Below are 16,787 nucleotides of genomic sequence, written 5' to 3'. Positions count from 1 at the left end.
GGTGGCTTCCAGAGATACACCCGTCGCCCAAAAGACACCCAAAGCTACTCCGGGATACCGGAGAGGGATCGGGACATCCCTAGGCAATCCAGATTCCACGGCAAACTACGCCACCGCCAAGAAACCTCAACGGAATGGGATCGACCCCGGTGTCCTTTCCCCTACCTAGGAACTAGCGCGCCTGTGGGAGAAATCACGAAGGCTAAAAAGAGGAAGGGCAAAAGGGAGGGGTGAGGAGGAGGAGGAGGAATGGAAAAAGGGGAGGATGGGGAGGATGGGATAGGGGAGGGGAGAATGGGGGGTAATTAGGTTCGGTCTGAGGAAGAAGACCGACAGGGCTAATTCCTCAGACCAAGAGCCTCTTCACCACGCCAAGGAGCCCCCCTTGAAGAGGATACATGTAAGGAATGCCTCAATAAATAAAACAAAGTGAAGCTTAATTAGGTTGAAAGTTGAGGGCGAGGTAAATCTGAGGAAGTATGATCACAAAGGAGAAAATACACCAGGAATATGTAGGGTAGACAAGTATAGGCTCTTATCCAGGGATGAAACAAGAATGGAGTGCACTGCTAGATATTACATAACCAAATTCCAGAGAAATATGTCTTTAATTATTATTAAGGTAGAATGAACTGAACAGTGAGTTTAAACAGACCCAATAAAGGTAATCAAAAAGTAGACATGACATGACTATCATGTCAAAGCAAAGAGGAAAGGTCAAGGAATAGAGCTCACCCACACTCCCCTGAAAACTTCAATAGGCACCTAATCTCTCTCACACAAAAGAATCACTTTTTTCTAACTGTAAATTACTTGCTGGTAATTTCATCACCAGGTGCATTTTTTTCTATATTACTAGCTTATGATTTCTTTCCATACAATCAGCAGTATTTTCTACTGCATTTAGTGTACATTACATAATTTTCACATTTACTCTTTACTGACCAGCTGCTATTTTGTTAACGATTCTACGGCCTAGACTACCAGGCCTAAGTTGGAAAGTAAATATTGTAATAAAAACTATTAGGAAGCATATATAGAAAAGTAATTTGTACTTACTAAATGTAATTAAAAGTTTGTAAAATTTACCCATCATCCTATATGTTTAAGAAACAGAATAAAGATCAGCAGTTCTGTCAGATTGCAAAACTTAAGATTTCCATTTCACATTCAGAATGGCAGTGCAGTCACTACCTTCTTGTATGGTACAGAACCTCAAATACTCTATGCTAATACTGTAAAATAATTTTCATATTTCTGTTCAGTTCCTTGTATTTTGTGAATGTGTGTACTAGGTAGAGTAATTACAAAGGCCTACTATATAACATAAAAAATTTATATTTCAATAATATTAATGTATCACATGACACTAAGATTTACAAGACTATTTCTCTGTTGAGGAATCAAGAAATATATTACAATCTTCTGCCTTCTAGTAGATAAACAACTCAGTCTTCACAGAAACAACTTGTCCTTACAACAAAGTGAAGAATTAAAAAGCTAAGAAATTTATATATTAAATGACAGTAATGGCATGGAAATTTGTGACACTTAGAGAAGTCAAAAAATAAATAATTCCAACTTTTGATAAAACATAAGTTATGTCTGATGAGCAATCAGAACTAAAAACTGTACAAAAGTAATAAAATTACAAAAAGCAAATACAGTAATTTGTACATTCTTTCTATTTACAATGGTAAAAAAGATATCAAAATATGGGAACACAAGTCCTCCCCGGGACAACGGGTCCGGCGCCCAGGGCCCCATGGTCAGGGGTCCAGGGGTCCGGCCAGGGGTCAGGGGCGCCGTGCCCACTACACTGCTATGCTCAACAACAACCACCCTCCCAGTCCATACAAAAGTGACAGTAAAAACAGGCAAGGAAACAAGACATTAGGCTAAAGTAGCCTACTGAGGGTGGAGGTGAGCCAAGGGAACCACATCTGGTAGCAGGGGCCTTGTGGGACCTGCAATGTGAACAATTATTTTAACATGGCTTTAGGGGGAGGGAAGACCAGAGGTGCTCCCTCCTGACTCACCCATCACATTAACAATCATTGCCAACAGTGTAGCTGTACCCTTGTAGAATCCCTTCTGGGGAGCGAGTATTTTTCCCTAACCAATGACAGTGCAGAACATTACATTAATAAAAAAAAAAAAAAAAAAAAAAAAAATTGTGGCTGCAATCAGCCCATGAGATGCAAGTGATTAAATCCTTGCGTAACTAACATAGTGCATCGAGTGAGCAACACCAACGGTATCTACATTTGTACATAATTATGGTAGTTTGTTACATTATTGTAAATATTAAAGTTATTACTATGAAAGAGAAGCAATTATCATCTGCAGTCAGAGCCTTCCTTGTACGGGTATAACGTGTGATGTATTGAGGGGACGTCTGGTAAAGGTGGTCCAGATTGCTGCCGAGGAGACCCCAAGGTGTCAACCTGGACCCCACTTTCTGGAATACTTCTGCTTGCAGCTGCTATTTGAGCCTCTAATCTTTGAAAAATTTCTTCGGGTGCATCAGATCTTGGTGGTGGACCCAGACCCCCAAGTACATAATCTAATGGGCCCATATTTAGTTGTTCTGGTGCGTTACAGGTAGGTGTGTCCCCCTGATGAGGGTATATATCGTACGACGGCGGAATAAGCGGTTTAGGGTTTTCTTGCTGTGACAAACGAGACTCTGCCTGAGACCCACTTGCTATTAAAGGATTGATTGGTGGTGGTGGTGACGGAGGGGTGGTGTTAGGTATATTTTTTTCTGATTGGGGCTCTGGGAAAGGGTCAGGAGGTTTAGGAGGAGGAGGACCTGGCCCCTGGTCCTGCACTTCAGGCACAGGCTTTCTGGGGGTATTTGAAGCAACATAGCCATCCGAGCGTCTAGATAACTTTAGTTTGAGGGGCACTTTAGGAACACAAGATTCTTCTTTATTTGAATCAGAATCTGGCTTTGGCACAGAAAGCCGAATTTTCAAGGAGAGAGGCATAACAGTATCTGGCTCTGACCTCTCGTCTTTATAACTCCCCGAATCATTTGTTTCACTCCTAGCACTTTTAACACTACTCGAGTTAACACTTTTACCTTTCCCAAATCTTATCACTAATTTTGGAGCATTTGTGCTATCCCCAGTTATAACTTTAATGTCATGCTTTTCAGAAGAGTCAAGTTCCTTACTCTCTGCGCAAGTACTGTGACCAATTTCCCCAGAATAAACCTTGCGCTTTTTTGCCCTTTTTTCTCTGTCTGAGCTCTTCAGCCCACCCTTCTTAACTGGTTTATCGAAGTCAGCCATAATTTGTTCACGAAATTTCATGTTATCACTCTTAATTTTAACCATAGGGTTTTCTTCAGCAAGTCGTTTCTTAGGTGGCCGCTGTTTCCCAGCCAGTTCTTTAGTATCAGAAGTAACTGTAGTGACCTCACTGCCTTTCTTGCCTAAACTTATTCTTAACTTCGGTGGAGGTTTGGCACTAGACACATCTTTCTCCTCCAGATTTTTGGACTCTTTGGCACCTCTTGGTCTCTTTCTGCTGGTGTCTCCAACTTCTGTTGTTTCTGAGTTACGTTTACCTGATTCTTCCCTTATGGCCCACACATTTAAATGTCTAAGTTCTCTGGGCGGTCTTTTCCGTCTACCTCCCCCTGCTGCAGTACTAGGCGGGTCATCTTGAGTGTACATCTTGTAATCTTCTCGTGTTGGTATAGATGTCATGGAAGCTACAGCTTTGGGAATAGTTATTCCAGTTCTTACATGTGGTGGTGGGTTTGGAGTACTGTTTATAGGCCCAGAGTCTGGTGGCTCTGCTGGCATTTGATCTTGATAGCAATACTGCCGGATAAGCTCCTTCTTCCTCATTCGCCGCAAGGTTGAGGTTGTAGAGGTTGGTGTTGGGGCACCAACAACCTCCTGTGGTGGAGCTGCTGTGTTACTATTTGAGTATGAGTTAGCATAGGGACCTTTAATCTTGAGCTTCAGTTGATTGGTTCTCTCATCTATACCAATTTGTGAAGTAGGAACAGTAAGGGACACTTTACTGTGATCTCCAGCAGCCTTTTGAATGACTGTCAGATCTGAACTCTGAATAGATTCTCTTGCTTCACTAATATTTGATATTGTGATTTTCGTTTCAGTGTTTGCTGTATATTCAGCACAAAACTGTGGTAAATTCTCTAATCTATCTGGTGTTTTTGGTGGCCCATCTGGTATCGTTTCTCCTTGGGGTGGTGTGGGAGAGTGGACACTTCTTCGTAATTGAGAGTTCTGCATATTTCTATAATCTTCAAGTATTTTGGCAACTTTGTCATCATCACTGTTTAATTTAACAGCCCCCTTATCCTTATATGATGATTTAGACTTTTTACTGGATTTTTTGGGAGATTGTTCCTTGTGCTCAACAATGCTTGTTGGTGTAGAAGACTGCTGTTGTGGGGTGGTGTCCACAGACTGACGCTTCTCACGAGATTTTCGAAGGTCATCCAAGGTGTTGTTGGCTGGACCATCATCATCAAATTCGTTGTCTATATCAAAGTCATACACTGTTCCCACAAGCTCTTTAGGAACAGAAATAGGATTGAACCTTGGACTGTGGCCTCTTCCTTTTCCTTTACCTGCATTCCTACCACGGCCTTTATTGTAGGATGCTCTGTTGAGCTTGGTTGATTTCTTTTCTCTGGTTTTTGGACTCTCCTTGTTCCACCGTGGAGACAATTTTCGAGATCTAGATTTTTTCTCCAAAATTTTCTGGGGTTTTGGCTCTTGCATATAAATTGGTACACGTTTCTGAGTAGGCTCTTCTTTCTGATGAATAACACTATCATCCACGGTAATGGTTTCAATTTTTGAATCAGGTACTTCTACGATTGTATGCGGAGGTGATGGGTCCCTTTGACTGGTGGGACTCATCACCACTGGGAGAGGAGATTTGTTTAATAAGCTTAGACTAGTTGTAGTTGTGGCTGACTTCGCTATAGTCATTACAGAATTTGATACAGGTGGCACCACATTCTTCTTTGTTGTGAGAACAGAGTTTGCATTAGGAGACACCAGCGGTCTGGGGCACTTATTGCCTCCACTGACAATGTCGCCAGATGATACACTAGCTGACACAGCCACCTGAGAGGCTTTACTGGACTGGGGAGAGACTTGTGACTCTACTGGCACTCTGTTTGCTCTCAACATTAATACTGAATGATCGGCAGGAGATATCTCTGGTAGGGGTACACTTGTCTGTTGTGGCTGTGATGCCAATGAAACAGTAGTGTCGCTTTTGTTATATATACTCGACGGAGAAAGTTGTGGTTGTGCAGATTTGTTGTGTGGTAATACTGGAGATGGGGGCTCTTCTCTGGCTGCTGTTAGCTGCTGCCCTCTACTGGTGGTGGGTGAGGTAAGACCTGGGACAACTTTATTCCCAGTAGTTGGTGGAGATGGTAGTGGTGGAGCAGCCATTATGCAAGATAATCCTGGAGAAGTTAAAGGTTTCCCAACCTTGTTACCCGAGGCTGCTTGCAAGTTATTCGTCTTATTGTTAGTTGGAAGAATTTCTGGAGTTGGTGGCCGGTTATCGAGATTGGGTAATCTGGCCAATTCCTGAGCAGAACATACATTAGGTTTATCTGGAATCTGATTTTCTCGAGAGGGCTGTGCATACTGCTGCTGGCTTAGAGCTGCAATTTCTGAAGCACTGTGTTGCCGTAAATATAAAGTTGGATTAAATAACTGTGGAGGAATGCCAGCCTCTACCATCTGACGTAACCGGGAAGAAAGAATGGCTTCTGACTGCAGCATGGAACGAGCATTTAAAATGTCATAAGGGTTAAATAGCTGATGCTGGGTATCTGGGTAAAGAGCTCGTTGTAATTCTAGCATTGACATAGATGGTGTGAGGCCAAGATCAAGGCTTGGCATTGGCAAGTGAGGGGGAAGGTGAGAGCCACTGCTAGGATCCCCTTTGTGGTCTGGTGGAGGAGGACTTTTCACCCACTGACCTCTCCACTGTTCTACAAAATTAGCAGCTGGAGAAGTTGAACTTTTAGGAGTTAAGGTTTCTACAGAAGATGCCTGAGAAGAAGGAACAGAAGATTCTGGTGGAGGAACAGAAAAACTAGATGAATTAGGCTGACTGTGTGGTGGAGAAGCACTGAGCTCATTCTGACCTTCAGAAGAGGGCACAGAATTACTGGGCTCTGGTTGTGCTTCAGCTTGTCTTTTCATTTCCCCTATGACATCTTCCAAGTTCTTTCTTCTGGCTGGAGATACAAATTTATTAACAGATTGTTTGAACTCCACTGGACTTGGTACAACCACCGGGGTTTTGTTATTTGCATCAATTGTTTCTAAACATGATTCTTCTGGCATAAAATTATTTACACTATTTACATTCACCACTTCACTACAAACAGGTTGAACTCTATCTAAAGGTTCAGGTGTAGTTATTGCACTCTTATATCCACTGTCCTTGGGCTGTTCTACTCTCTTTTCTACAGTCACAAGAACAGTGTCTTCATCACTGTCACCAATGCGAACTCTTTTATTTTCAGGCTCTGTATCAGACGTTTCAACAATATCTGCTAATCTTTCAACTTTCACTTCCTCATCAACATATCCAAACACACCAGGTTTCTTCTGTTGTTCTGCAGCTACAGGAATGTTTAACTGTTCTATGGCAGAATCCTTTTCTCTAACAGGAACCTCTGGTTCAGCTGGTGCCTGTGCAACAGTTCTCACTGGCTCCTCCTCTCTTACTGAAAACTCTTCATTTTTGGATTCTATTCTTAGTGGTTCTGATTCTTTGACTACTTCCACTTTTTGGGGGATAATTTCTTCCACTTTGTCTATGTTATCTTTTTCTGTTGTTTGCTCACTCTCGATAACAGTATCTAGTTTTTGTATCAATGGATGCGACTGCTCTCTCTGGGACTCTAATGAATCTTCTGAAATATCCAGAACTCTCATGACCTCTTTTTCCTTTGGCAACTCTTTTTCTCTTATAATTTCCCTTCTTTCTGTTGGTAATGTTTCTTTATCCTTGTGTAAGACCTTGTCTCTTGAGACATCTTTTGTATCTCTTAATAATAAAACATTTTCTCTAGGTGGCAAGACTTTCTCTCTTGATGGTAAAACTTTTTCTTTGGGAGGTAACAGCTCTTTGGGTGGTAAAGACTTTTCTCTAGAAGGCAAAATCTTTTCTCTTGAGGGTAAGATTTTTTCTCTTGAAGATAAGACTTTTTCTCTTGTGGGTAAGACCTTTTCCCTTGCAGGTAAGACCTTTTCTCTAGTCAAAACTCTCTCCTTTGAGGCCAATACCTTTTCCCTAGGTGAAAGGATTTTTTCTCTAGAATGTATACCCCTTTCCCTTTGTACTTCTTTTTCAATTATGATATCATTACTTTCTGAAGAATCAATTTCTCTTAGTGTTGTGGGCTTTAAAACTGGTGCCACTTCATTTTCTCTTTCTATTACATCCTTATTTTTATGTACAACTTCTGTTTCTCTTGAAGGGGAACCTTTGTCTTTAGGCACTTCTTCTTCTCTTAGAGATTCTTTCTTTTCTCTTAATAGCTCTTTCTTTTCCCATACTGCCTCTATCTCTTTCACTGTTTCTTTCTTTTCGGAGGCGGTGATGACTTTGGTTGAGGTTGACTTCTCTTCAATGCCTCCCTCTGTGACCTTCTTGCCGGATTTGAGTGATTCCTCAGGCTGTACCTCTCGCTTTCCAGAGGGTTTGCTGGGACTGGCACCAAGGCTGTGGGGGAGTGAAGGCGGTTCTCTCTCTCTTCCTCTTCTTGGTCCTCCGAGTGGTGCATGAGAGTTACTTCTGATGTCTTGCATGGGGACATCACCAGAAGGAGTTCTCGGTCTGCACTGAGCCCCACTTTGACGCAATCTTGGCTCCAGTCCAGTCTCTCTTCTGACAGCTGGTTTGGCACTGTCATCTTCTGTCTCGATGGACACTCGGGATTCACTTCTCTCAGTAATCGGCGGCTGAAACCCATGTTCAGGCCGCCCTTCGGAAGTTTTAAGCTTCTTATCAGGGGCCTTCCTAAGGGTTCCAACTGCCGGTTCCTGGTTTTCATCCTCTCTCTCATCACTGTCAGAGGTGACCCGTAGGTCACCTGAGATATTTGATGAACCATGAAAGGGCTGACTTTTTGAGGACTCTTGGCATTCATCACCCAATTTAAGGGTTGGAGAGAGATGTGCTTTCTTTCCTGGAGTGGAGGGTCTTTCACCTTCATTCTCATCTGATGAGCTCTGATATTCTCGGACAAATACATCCCCACGAAAAAACGGCTCAGCATTTGAAGTTTCTTTCGGAGCCTCGGGTACTGGGTCTGGCTTCTCCTTCACGAGCTTCTCTTTTCTGATTAAAGCCACTGATTCCTCTTCACTATCTGAAAATATGGACTTCGATGGCTTTTGTACATCCTTCTGATCTTTTGGTACTTTCTTTGTTGTTGATGAGCTCTCTGGTTCACTTTCTGATTCTGAGTCCGTAACATTAGCAGGTGAAAGGTGTTTTGCTGCCCGAGGTGACTTTGATTTTGATCGTACACTTAATTTACTTTCTTGGCGTGAGATTCTTTTTGTTTTTGCTGGCGGTATGACAGGAGCAGGTACCACCTCCGGTTCTTCAGCACAAGTACTGACTGCAGTACCTTTACTGTTGCCAACTTTGAGGTTCTCTGCAGCTTTCTTAGCTGCCTGCCGCATCGGCACATATGGTAAAATTTCTGGAGGCTCAAATAGGGTCTTTTTAGGAGCTTCACCTGCCTCAGTTTTAACTTCATCAACTGTTCTATCATTTTTATCCTTAGTAACTTTTCCTTTTCTTCCTTTAGTTGGTGTTACTTTCTTTTCCTCAGCCACCTTTCTCTCTTCAATGATCTCAGGATCTTCAGCTTCTTCTTTCACCTCTTTAACTTGTTTTGCACCAACCTTCTTTGCTTCAGCTACTGTGGTTTCTGCAGGTGTGGGTGCAACCACAGCCACAGCAGGGGTGGCAGATGTACTTGTCGTGTTCTGACTAGTGATGAGCTCTGATGCCTTCTTTGCTGCTTTTCTTTGTGGTACAAATAGATGTCCAGGTGTAGCTTCCACTTCGCTTCCCTTTGTGCTGGCGAGCTCCGCATCGGCTTCATCAGCTGGTTTTGGTTCACTTTTACTCTTTTCTACACTAGCAATTTTCTTCACTGTTCTGCCACCCTTATCACTTTTCTTTTTGTTCATTCTCTCAGCCTTTGCTTCAATCTTTGGAGTAAACTCTTTCTTAGCTGCCTTAGTTTTCAATGTTGCATGATTTTGAGAATCTATGGTACTTTCCTTATTTTCATCATCACTATTCACATCACTTTCACTAAAAATAGTTTCACTTTTCTTATCACGTTTCTTTGGTCCTTTACTTAAAGCCTTATTGCGACCATTATCAGAACTACTGTCTGTCCGGTCACTAACACCAAAAACATCAGCAATAACAGCTGTTGGATCATTACTCTTTTCACTGTTGTCCTCATCACTGGACAGTTTGTATGTAGGAGGACCCAACTCATCATCATCACTTAACTCCAACTTAGGAGGCTCACAAACCGGAGAACTCGCACTTGTCGACTCGATTCCCACCGCACTTTTTCCCCACTTCCCTTTGCGATTGGATTTTTTCTCTTTACAAGGAGTAACTGTAACTGAAGGCTCATCCTCACTGCTCACACTAACATCAACCTTGGGAGGTGCTTTTTTCTTATTTCTTCTTTTACCAGGTTGTGGTTTCGGTTTACTCACAGTTTCTATCTCATCCTCAGAAGTTTCTACAGAAGGATGCTCCCTAATTGTTTTAGAGGATGATGCATTTGTTTCACTTTTTATGTTTTTTTCTGATATTAGGGCATCAAAATCTTTAGTATCTTTGTCATCACTGGATGCAGCGGTGCGCTCCCTGAAGGATTTACTTTTAATGGCATTAGCTCGGCCATTCCCTCTTCTTCTTCTTCCAACTCTTCCTCTAGATGACACACACCCACTTTCCATCACAGGTTTCTCCTTTTCGCTGCTCTCTAAGAATGAAAGCTTGCTCTTACTTGATACTGACTCTAGCTTGATGGAGTGATTCTCCTTATTCATTTCCTCTTCGCTGCTGGTGTAAACAGAAGAATGAGGATTACCCTTGGGAGAGAGGATCCACTTGGGTGATGCCAGAGAAGAATCCGTGTCACTAGTACTACAAAGAGAACTAGAACGAGAACGACGCTGTTCAGCACCATTAACATACAACTTTTTATATGGATTATCTGATTTTTCCTTCTTAGGTCTGATAAGACCATTGACATCTTTCTTTCGAGGAGGCTTTTTGCTCTTGACCTTCTCAATTAGAGTGCCAGCAATGCATGCAACAATCTTCTCAAACTGCTTCTGGGTGTGTTTTGGGGCTGTGTGGTGAGAATACAGCTGATCATACACAGAGTGGCCATGATTGGCTTGCATCACTGCTTCTATTTCCTGAGGCGTTAAGGTCATATTATTACTACTTAGGAGGGACACTTGTTTGGAGAACGTCTGCTCACGGATTTTGATGAATGATCTTGACAATCTTTCTCGACGATTCACCATGTAACACAGATTTCGAACCTGAAAGAAAAAATAATTAGAAAAATATTTTTACTGTATAGCTGGTATATTTTAATATCAACTTATTATCTGCATCTTTATTTTTATTAATTCTCTAATTTTATCATTTGTATATTAGAATATTCTTTTCCAACGCTTATCTATATATTCTAAGGGTTTAGATTTAGGTGCTTATACAAATATTTAAGTCTACAGTAACTGAACAAATCTACAGTGAGCGGGGTTAAAAAAAAAAAAAAATTCTTCAGGAAATGCATACCCTCTCCAGGTACTGGCGCAACTGCACAAACATCTTCATGCGTTCAATGTCATGCTCTTGCTGGTGAGACAGAAGATCGATCTCTTCACTACGTGGTGTCAACAGAGGCTTGTTGAAACTCGACTGCAAGTATACAGAATTGGAAATGTTTATTTGTTAGGCTCCTCCACTTTTAACAACAATTGAAAATTTAATTAAAATTATGGGAAGTGCAAAACTCATAAAGGCTATACAGTGGCTAGGAGGTGGGGGTAATCAGGTTCGATTAAACCCTTAAACTGTCCGAATGTAGATCTATGTTTTTTTTTTATCTAAGAAAGCATGTAAAATCGAATGTAGATTTACATTCGGGGCACTATGCGAGCGAACGTAGATCTACGTTTGGACAGTTTAAAGGTTAAGGAATAGTTCTAATCCCTTGGATTAAGAGCCTTTCAATAGCTTCTAGGCCCTATAGTGCCTAGGATATGGGAGTGATAATCAAGTTTTAGTAAAGGGAAGAATAGCTTTAATTCCTTGGATTAAGAGCCCTTCACCAGTTTCTAGGGTGTTGAAGGTAAACTAACAGCATGTACTGAAATATGGAGAATTAAAAAAAATGAAGTATCTGCACCAGAAAGAATGCCTAGTGTTTAATTTTTTCTCACTCTGAAGACTACTGTATAATGGAAAAATATGATCAACAATGTATTTCCAATGTAATATATTATTTTGGTAAATCACTTAATATGTATATACAGATGTCAGTTGTTTTATGTTGTAGATACAGTGGACCCCCGGTTATCGGCCAACTCAGTTATTGGCAGGGTTTTCGGCGCTCGGTTAATGGCCGTTTGCTCGGTTATCGGCCGTTTTGGACGCATCCATCTGCCGGCTGGGGCAGCTTGCACTTCAGTTTGGCTTTGTCTCTCGGTGGCTGAGGAAGCTTCTGCTCATATATCCAAACATTTCGCTTGGTTACCATTGTTTTTAGTGGTTTTTCTTGCAGTGCAACTGTGAAATAAGTAACCATGGCTCCAAAGAAAGTTCCTAGTAAAGTCCTGCGGTAAAGAAAGTGAAAAACATCATGGAATTTAAGCACGAAGTGATAGAAAAGTTTGAGAGTGGTATGAAGGTGGTGGAACTTGCCAGGATGTACAGCAAGAATAAATCAACAATTACATCCATCCTGGCAAAGAAAGAACAAATCAAAGATGCTAATGTTGCAAAAGGAGTAGCTTTTCTAACTAAACAAAGGACACTGATAATGGAAGAGATGGAAAAGTTATTATTATTGTGGATTAAGGAAAAAGAATTAGTGGGAGACAGTGTAGTGGAGTCGATCATTTGTGAGAAGGCAAAGCAGTTGCATGAGGATCTTGCAAAGAAAATGCCTGGAACAAGTATTGCAGTTTGTGAATTTAGGGCCAGTAAAGGATGGTTTGATAGATTTAAGAAGCATAGTGGCATACACAGTGTTGTAAGGCATGATGAGGCTGCAAGTTCTGACAAATGTGCAGCTTTTGTAAAGAAACACCACCCTGACAAAGCTGAAACAACCATATCTGCAACATGTTTAGTGACAAAACCCTGTCCCACTTCAGGGAAATCTTAGAGAGATGCCAGAAACAGAGCACTCTGGACAGTTATTTTGTGAGACAGGGGTCCAGTGACTCTCAAGCTGGTCCTAGTGGCATTAAAAGGCAAAGCAGGGAAGTAACCCCAGAGAAGGCATTGCTACCTAAAGTCTTCATGGAGGGGTTTTTCCCCTTTCAAACACTAACTACTCCCTCTTTCCTCCTCCCTATCTTCCAGAAGCCAGCATTAGCCTTCAATAAAGGTATATAATACTTACATAATTGTAAAAAAAAATTATTTTTTTTTTTGTGAATATTTTTGTTTGGAACGAATTAATTTTCTTTCCATTAATTCTTATGGGAAATATTAATTCGGTTATCAGCCAACCTTCAGGAACGGATTACAGCCGATAACCGGGGGTCCACTGTACATTCAAGTCCCAAAACAGCTGTACTCAGCTTCCCTTCTCTGGATCATTATTAACTGCCTCCCATGCTTCTAGGTTCTGTATGACCCCTAAGAATTTAGTGCTACTACCCATCACCTAATGCAATATTTCTTTTAAACTGAACAGCCTTTTCCATCAGGGCAGGTGATCAAAAAAAAAAAGAAAACACCCAATAGCTGTCTTTCCAGAAGTGTGCTGCCATCACAAGCAGATTACACCTCTGACTACATCATCCCCATCTGGGTCATAAACACTAAATTCTGCACATGGTATGACGAATTTTCAACATTCCGCAAGCTGCACCAATCATATACAGCAAATACAGAATTACCAATAGAAATAGGGCATCCCATAATAGCAAAAGAACATATATTGAATCTGCATAAAGTGAGGCAAACCCACATATTATCATCCAGAAATTGCTTTACTTGTTCAGTTATCAATGTTGAGGTGCCTTTATGAATATAAGAAAAAATTTTTCACTAAATAAGAGATACAATCACATTAAGTTCACTTGGGTACAATGGATTGGAAAACAGTTAAATCATATTTTAATTCAGAAGGATGAAAAAATTCGCTCTCAATAGCAGTGTACACACAGAAAAGCCTTATGCTGACTGAAAAAATGATTTTTATTTCTAATCAAAAGTTGCATTCACTGCTCTATTTCATTTACAATTTAAAGATATAATCGAAACAAATAATTGTTAATGCTTTAAAGATTACCTTACAGTCTTCTCAAGATTAAAATTAAACAACATCTACCAGCTGAGAGAAATTCTATGGAAATTTACAAGAGACTTCTGCACTGTATAAGAATAAATTACCCTACCTATATATTACACACCTTGATGGGCCTACACTTTTCATCTCACTCGGATCTCAATTTTCCTATATTAGATAATACAATAATTCAATCAAATATTATTACTGGAAGCCAAAGCAGAATATTGTACTATTTTTTTTTCAACATGTCAGCCATCTCCCACTGAGGTAAGGTGACCCAAATTATTATAATCAAAAAGAAGCGCTAAGCCACAAGGGCTATACAGCGCTGCAGGGTAGGGAAGGAAGCAAGGGAATTGGATGGCAGAAGGGAGGGGGGATGATCAGCAGGTTACAGAAAACAGCGGGGCAGGGGATAGTACGGGGGTAGAGGGTAGCAAGAGATACAAGTAGAAAGGGCTGAAAGTATCAGAATTTGTGAAGTAAGTCAGTCGTTGTCAAAAAGTCAATGAGAGAGTCCGGATGAAAGGTGGGTCCATCAGCGAGAAGGGAAGGTAAAGAGAGAGCAGCGGGGCGAAGACGACGACAGAGGTAAATTCTGCGTGCTCGTTGATAAAGTGGGCAGTCCAACAGAATGTGGCTGACTGATAATGGAGCTTGGCAATTCTCACAGAGAGGAGCAAGACGCCTCTCCATGAGATATCCATGAGTAAGACGAGTATGGCCAATGCGAAGACGGGAGAGAGTAGTCTCCCAACCTCGACACTGGTGATAAGAAGACGGCCAGTAACCTATACTCGGTTTAATAGACTGAAGTTTGTTGCCGAGCATAGTAGACCAACGTTGTTGCCAACGGGTGTGAAGGTGGGAAGATATTACAGCAAAATAGTCCGTACATGGAATACCTCTATAAGAAACTGGTAGGTCATGTACTGCTGACCGCGCAGCAGTGTCTGCCTGTTCATTGCCCTGTACGTCAACATGACCAGGGACCCAACAAAAAACAATATCTTTATGCTTAGTAAAGATGCGGCGTAGCCAAAGTTGGATACGGAGGACTAAGGGGTGAGGTGTATCAAATTTTTGTATAGCCTGTAAAGCACTAAGGGAGTCTGAGACAACCACAAATGATGACACAGGCATAGATGCAATACGGATAAGTGCTGTAAGGATGGCATATAATTCAGCAGTAAAAATACTAGCTGAAGATAGTAAATGCCCTTGTACGACGCTGTCCGGAAACACTGCTGCGAATCCTACGCCGTCAGAAGACTTAGAGCCATCTGTGTACACAGCAATGGCATGAGAATGAGAGTGAAAGTGGTCAAGAAAAAGAGAGCGGGAAGCGACCGTAGACAGTTGGGCTTTCGAGCAAGGGAGGGAGAAAGAACAGACTCGAACAGCTGGAACTTCCCAGGGGGGTAGGGAAAAGTGAGATGCTACATGTACATAGAAAGGTGGTAGTTGAAGAGAAGACAAGAGCGAATGAAGGCGAAGAGAGAAGGGACGGAGTAAGCAGGGGCGGCGAACAAATAAAGAATGTCTACTAATATCAGTGACCATTCTATAAATGGAAGGATTGCGGAGATCATGAGAGCGTACATAGTAGCGCAGGCAATGGGCATCACGGCGATCGGATAAGGATGGAACGTTCGCTTCTGCATAGAGGCTTTCGACAGGGGAAGAGCGAAAAGCACCAAGGCATAAACGTAATCCTTGGTGATGAATGGGGTTAAGGCTAGAGAGAGTAGCAGGAGATGCCGCTGAATAGATCTGGTCACCATAATCAAGTTTCGATAAAATAAGGGTGGAATGTAGGTGAAGGAGGGTTCGACGATCAGCTCCCCACGAAAGATGAGCAAGGGTTTTAAGAAGGTTCAGCCGGCTGTGACAAGTTGCCTTCAGAGAGGTAATGTGAGGTTTCCAGGATAACCTACGATCAAAGAGGAGGCCCAGAAACTTGACTGTATCACGTTCAGGGATACGTGAGCCATAGAGGTACAAAGGATGATCAGAGATGACAGAGCGTCTAGTGAAAGTGATTTGGTGGGTTTTAGTGCTGGAAAATTTAAACCCATGTGTGGTGGCCCAATTGGAAACACGGTCGACTGCATGCTGGAGAGAAACTGTAAGGAGGTGACAGTCAGCGCCTGCACAGGCAATAGCGAAGTCATCAACATAGAGTGATGACCAAATATTTGATGGAAGACTAGAGGCCAAATCATTAATAGCAAGGAGAAAAAGTGTTGTGCTCAGAACACATCCCTGGGGGACACCTTCAGCTTGGACAAAGTCCGGGGAGAGCACATTATTAACCCGAACACGGAAATGCCTGTCAGTTAAGAAGTTCTTAAGGAAGGATGGTAGATTGCCTCGAAGGCCTAAGGAGTGGACTTGGGCTAAAATATTATACCTCCAAGTTGTGTCATATGCCTTCTCAAGGTCAAAAAATATGGCAATAACTGAGTGGTTATTCGCAAAGGCATTACGAACATACGTATCCAAGCGCAGTAAGGGGTCTATGGTAGAACGTCCCTTACGAAAGCCATATTGATGAGTGGAGAGACTGTTGTGTGTCTCTAAATACCACACTAAACGTCTATTTACTAGACGTTCCATTACTTTGCAAACTGCACTGGTAAGAGCAATGGGACGATAGTGGGAGGTTTCATGTCCCGTAGTGCCTGGTTTGCGGAAAGGGAGAACAATGGCGGATTTCCACAGCTGTGGAAGAACTCCTTGTGACCAAATAAGATTGTAAAGGCGTAATAGGACTGCAAGGGCTGACTGATGTAAATGTTGTAGCATACGAATATGAATGTCGTCGGGCCCAGCTGCCGATGATCGACAAGCTGAGAGTGTTGCCTCCAGTTCTTGAAGTGTAAAAGGCACATTATACTGTTCTTCTCTGAGAGAAGAAAAGTCCAAGGGTGCTAACTCTCTGGCAGACTTTGAGGAAAGAAATGAGGGGCATAGATGGAGTCCCTGAGAAATACGGACCAGATGATTGCCAATTTCATTGGCAACATCTAGTGGGTTTGCTATATCAACACCGGCAACTCGCAGAACAGGAGCCGGGTCAGGAGAATATTTACCACTCAGTTTTCGTACTTTTTTCCAGACTGCACTCATAGAGGAAGCAGAGGTGATGGTGGAGACATAATCTCGC

The 16,787-nt window shown here is 41.9% G+C and overlaps 1 protein-coding gene across 1 annotated transcript in view; it reads right to left on the bottom strand.

Annotated features, from left to right (window-relative positions):
• Positions 1 to 1,315: 1,315 nt before the first annotated feature.
• rno (PHD finger protein rhinoceros) overlaps positions 1,316 to 16,787 on the bottom strand; it is a gene marked incomplete at its 5' end in the record, with an annotated part of 156,789 nt that continues 141,317 nt past the window's right edge. Inside the window, 2 exon segments of the mRNA XM_070100420.1 lie at positions 1,316 to 10,628; positions 10,888 to 11,010. Coding sequence (XP_069956521.1) covers positions 2,340 to 10,628; positions 10,888 to 11,010 — 8,412 coding nt within the window. The 3' untranslated portion in view covers positions 1,316 to 2,339.

Source organism: Cherax quadricarinatus, chromosome 72 (assembly GCF_038502225.1).
Source record: "Cherax quadricarinatus isolate ZL_2023a chromosome 72, ASM3850222v1, whole genome shotgun sequence".
Lineage (NCBI taxonomy): Eukaryota > Metazoa > Arthropoda > Malacostraca > Decapoda > Parastacidae > Cherax > Cherax quadricarinatus.
This window is presented reverse-complemented; position numbering and strand designations above follow the sequence as displayed.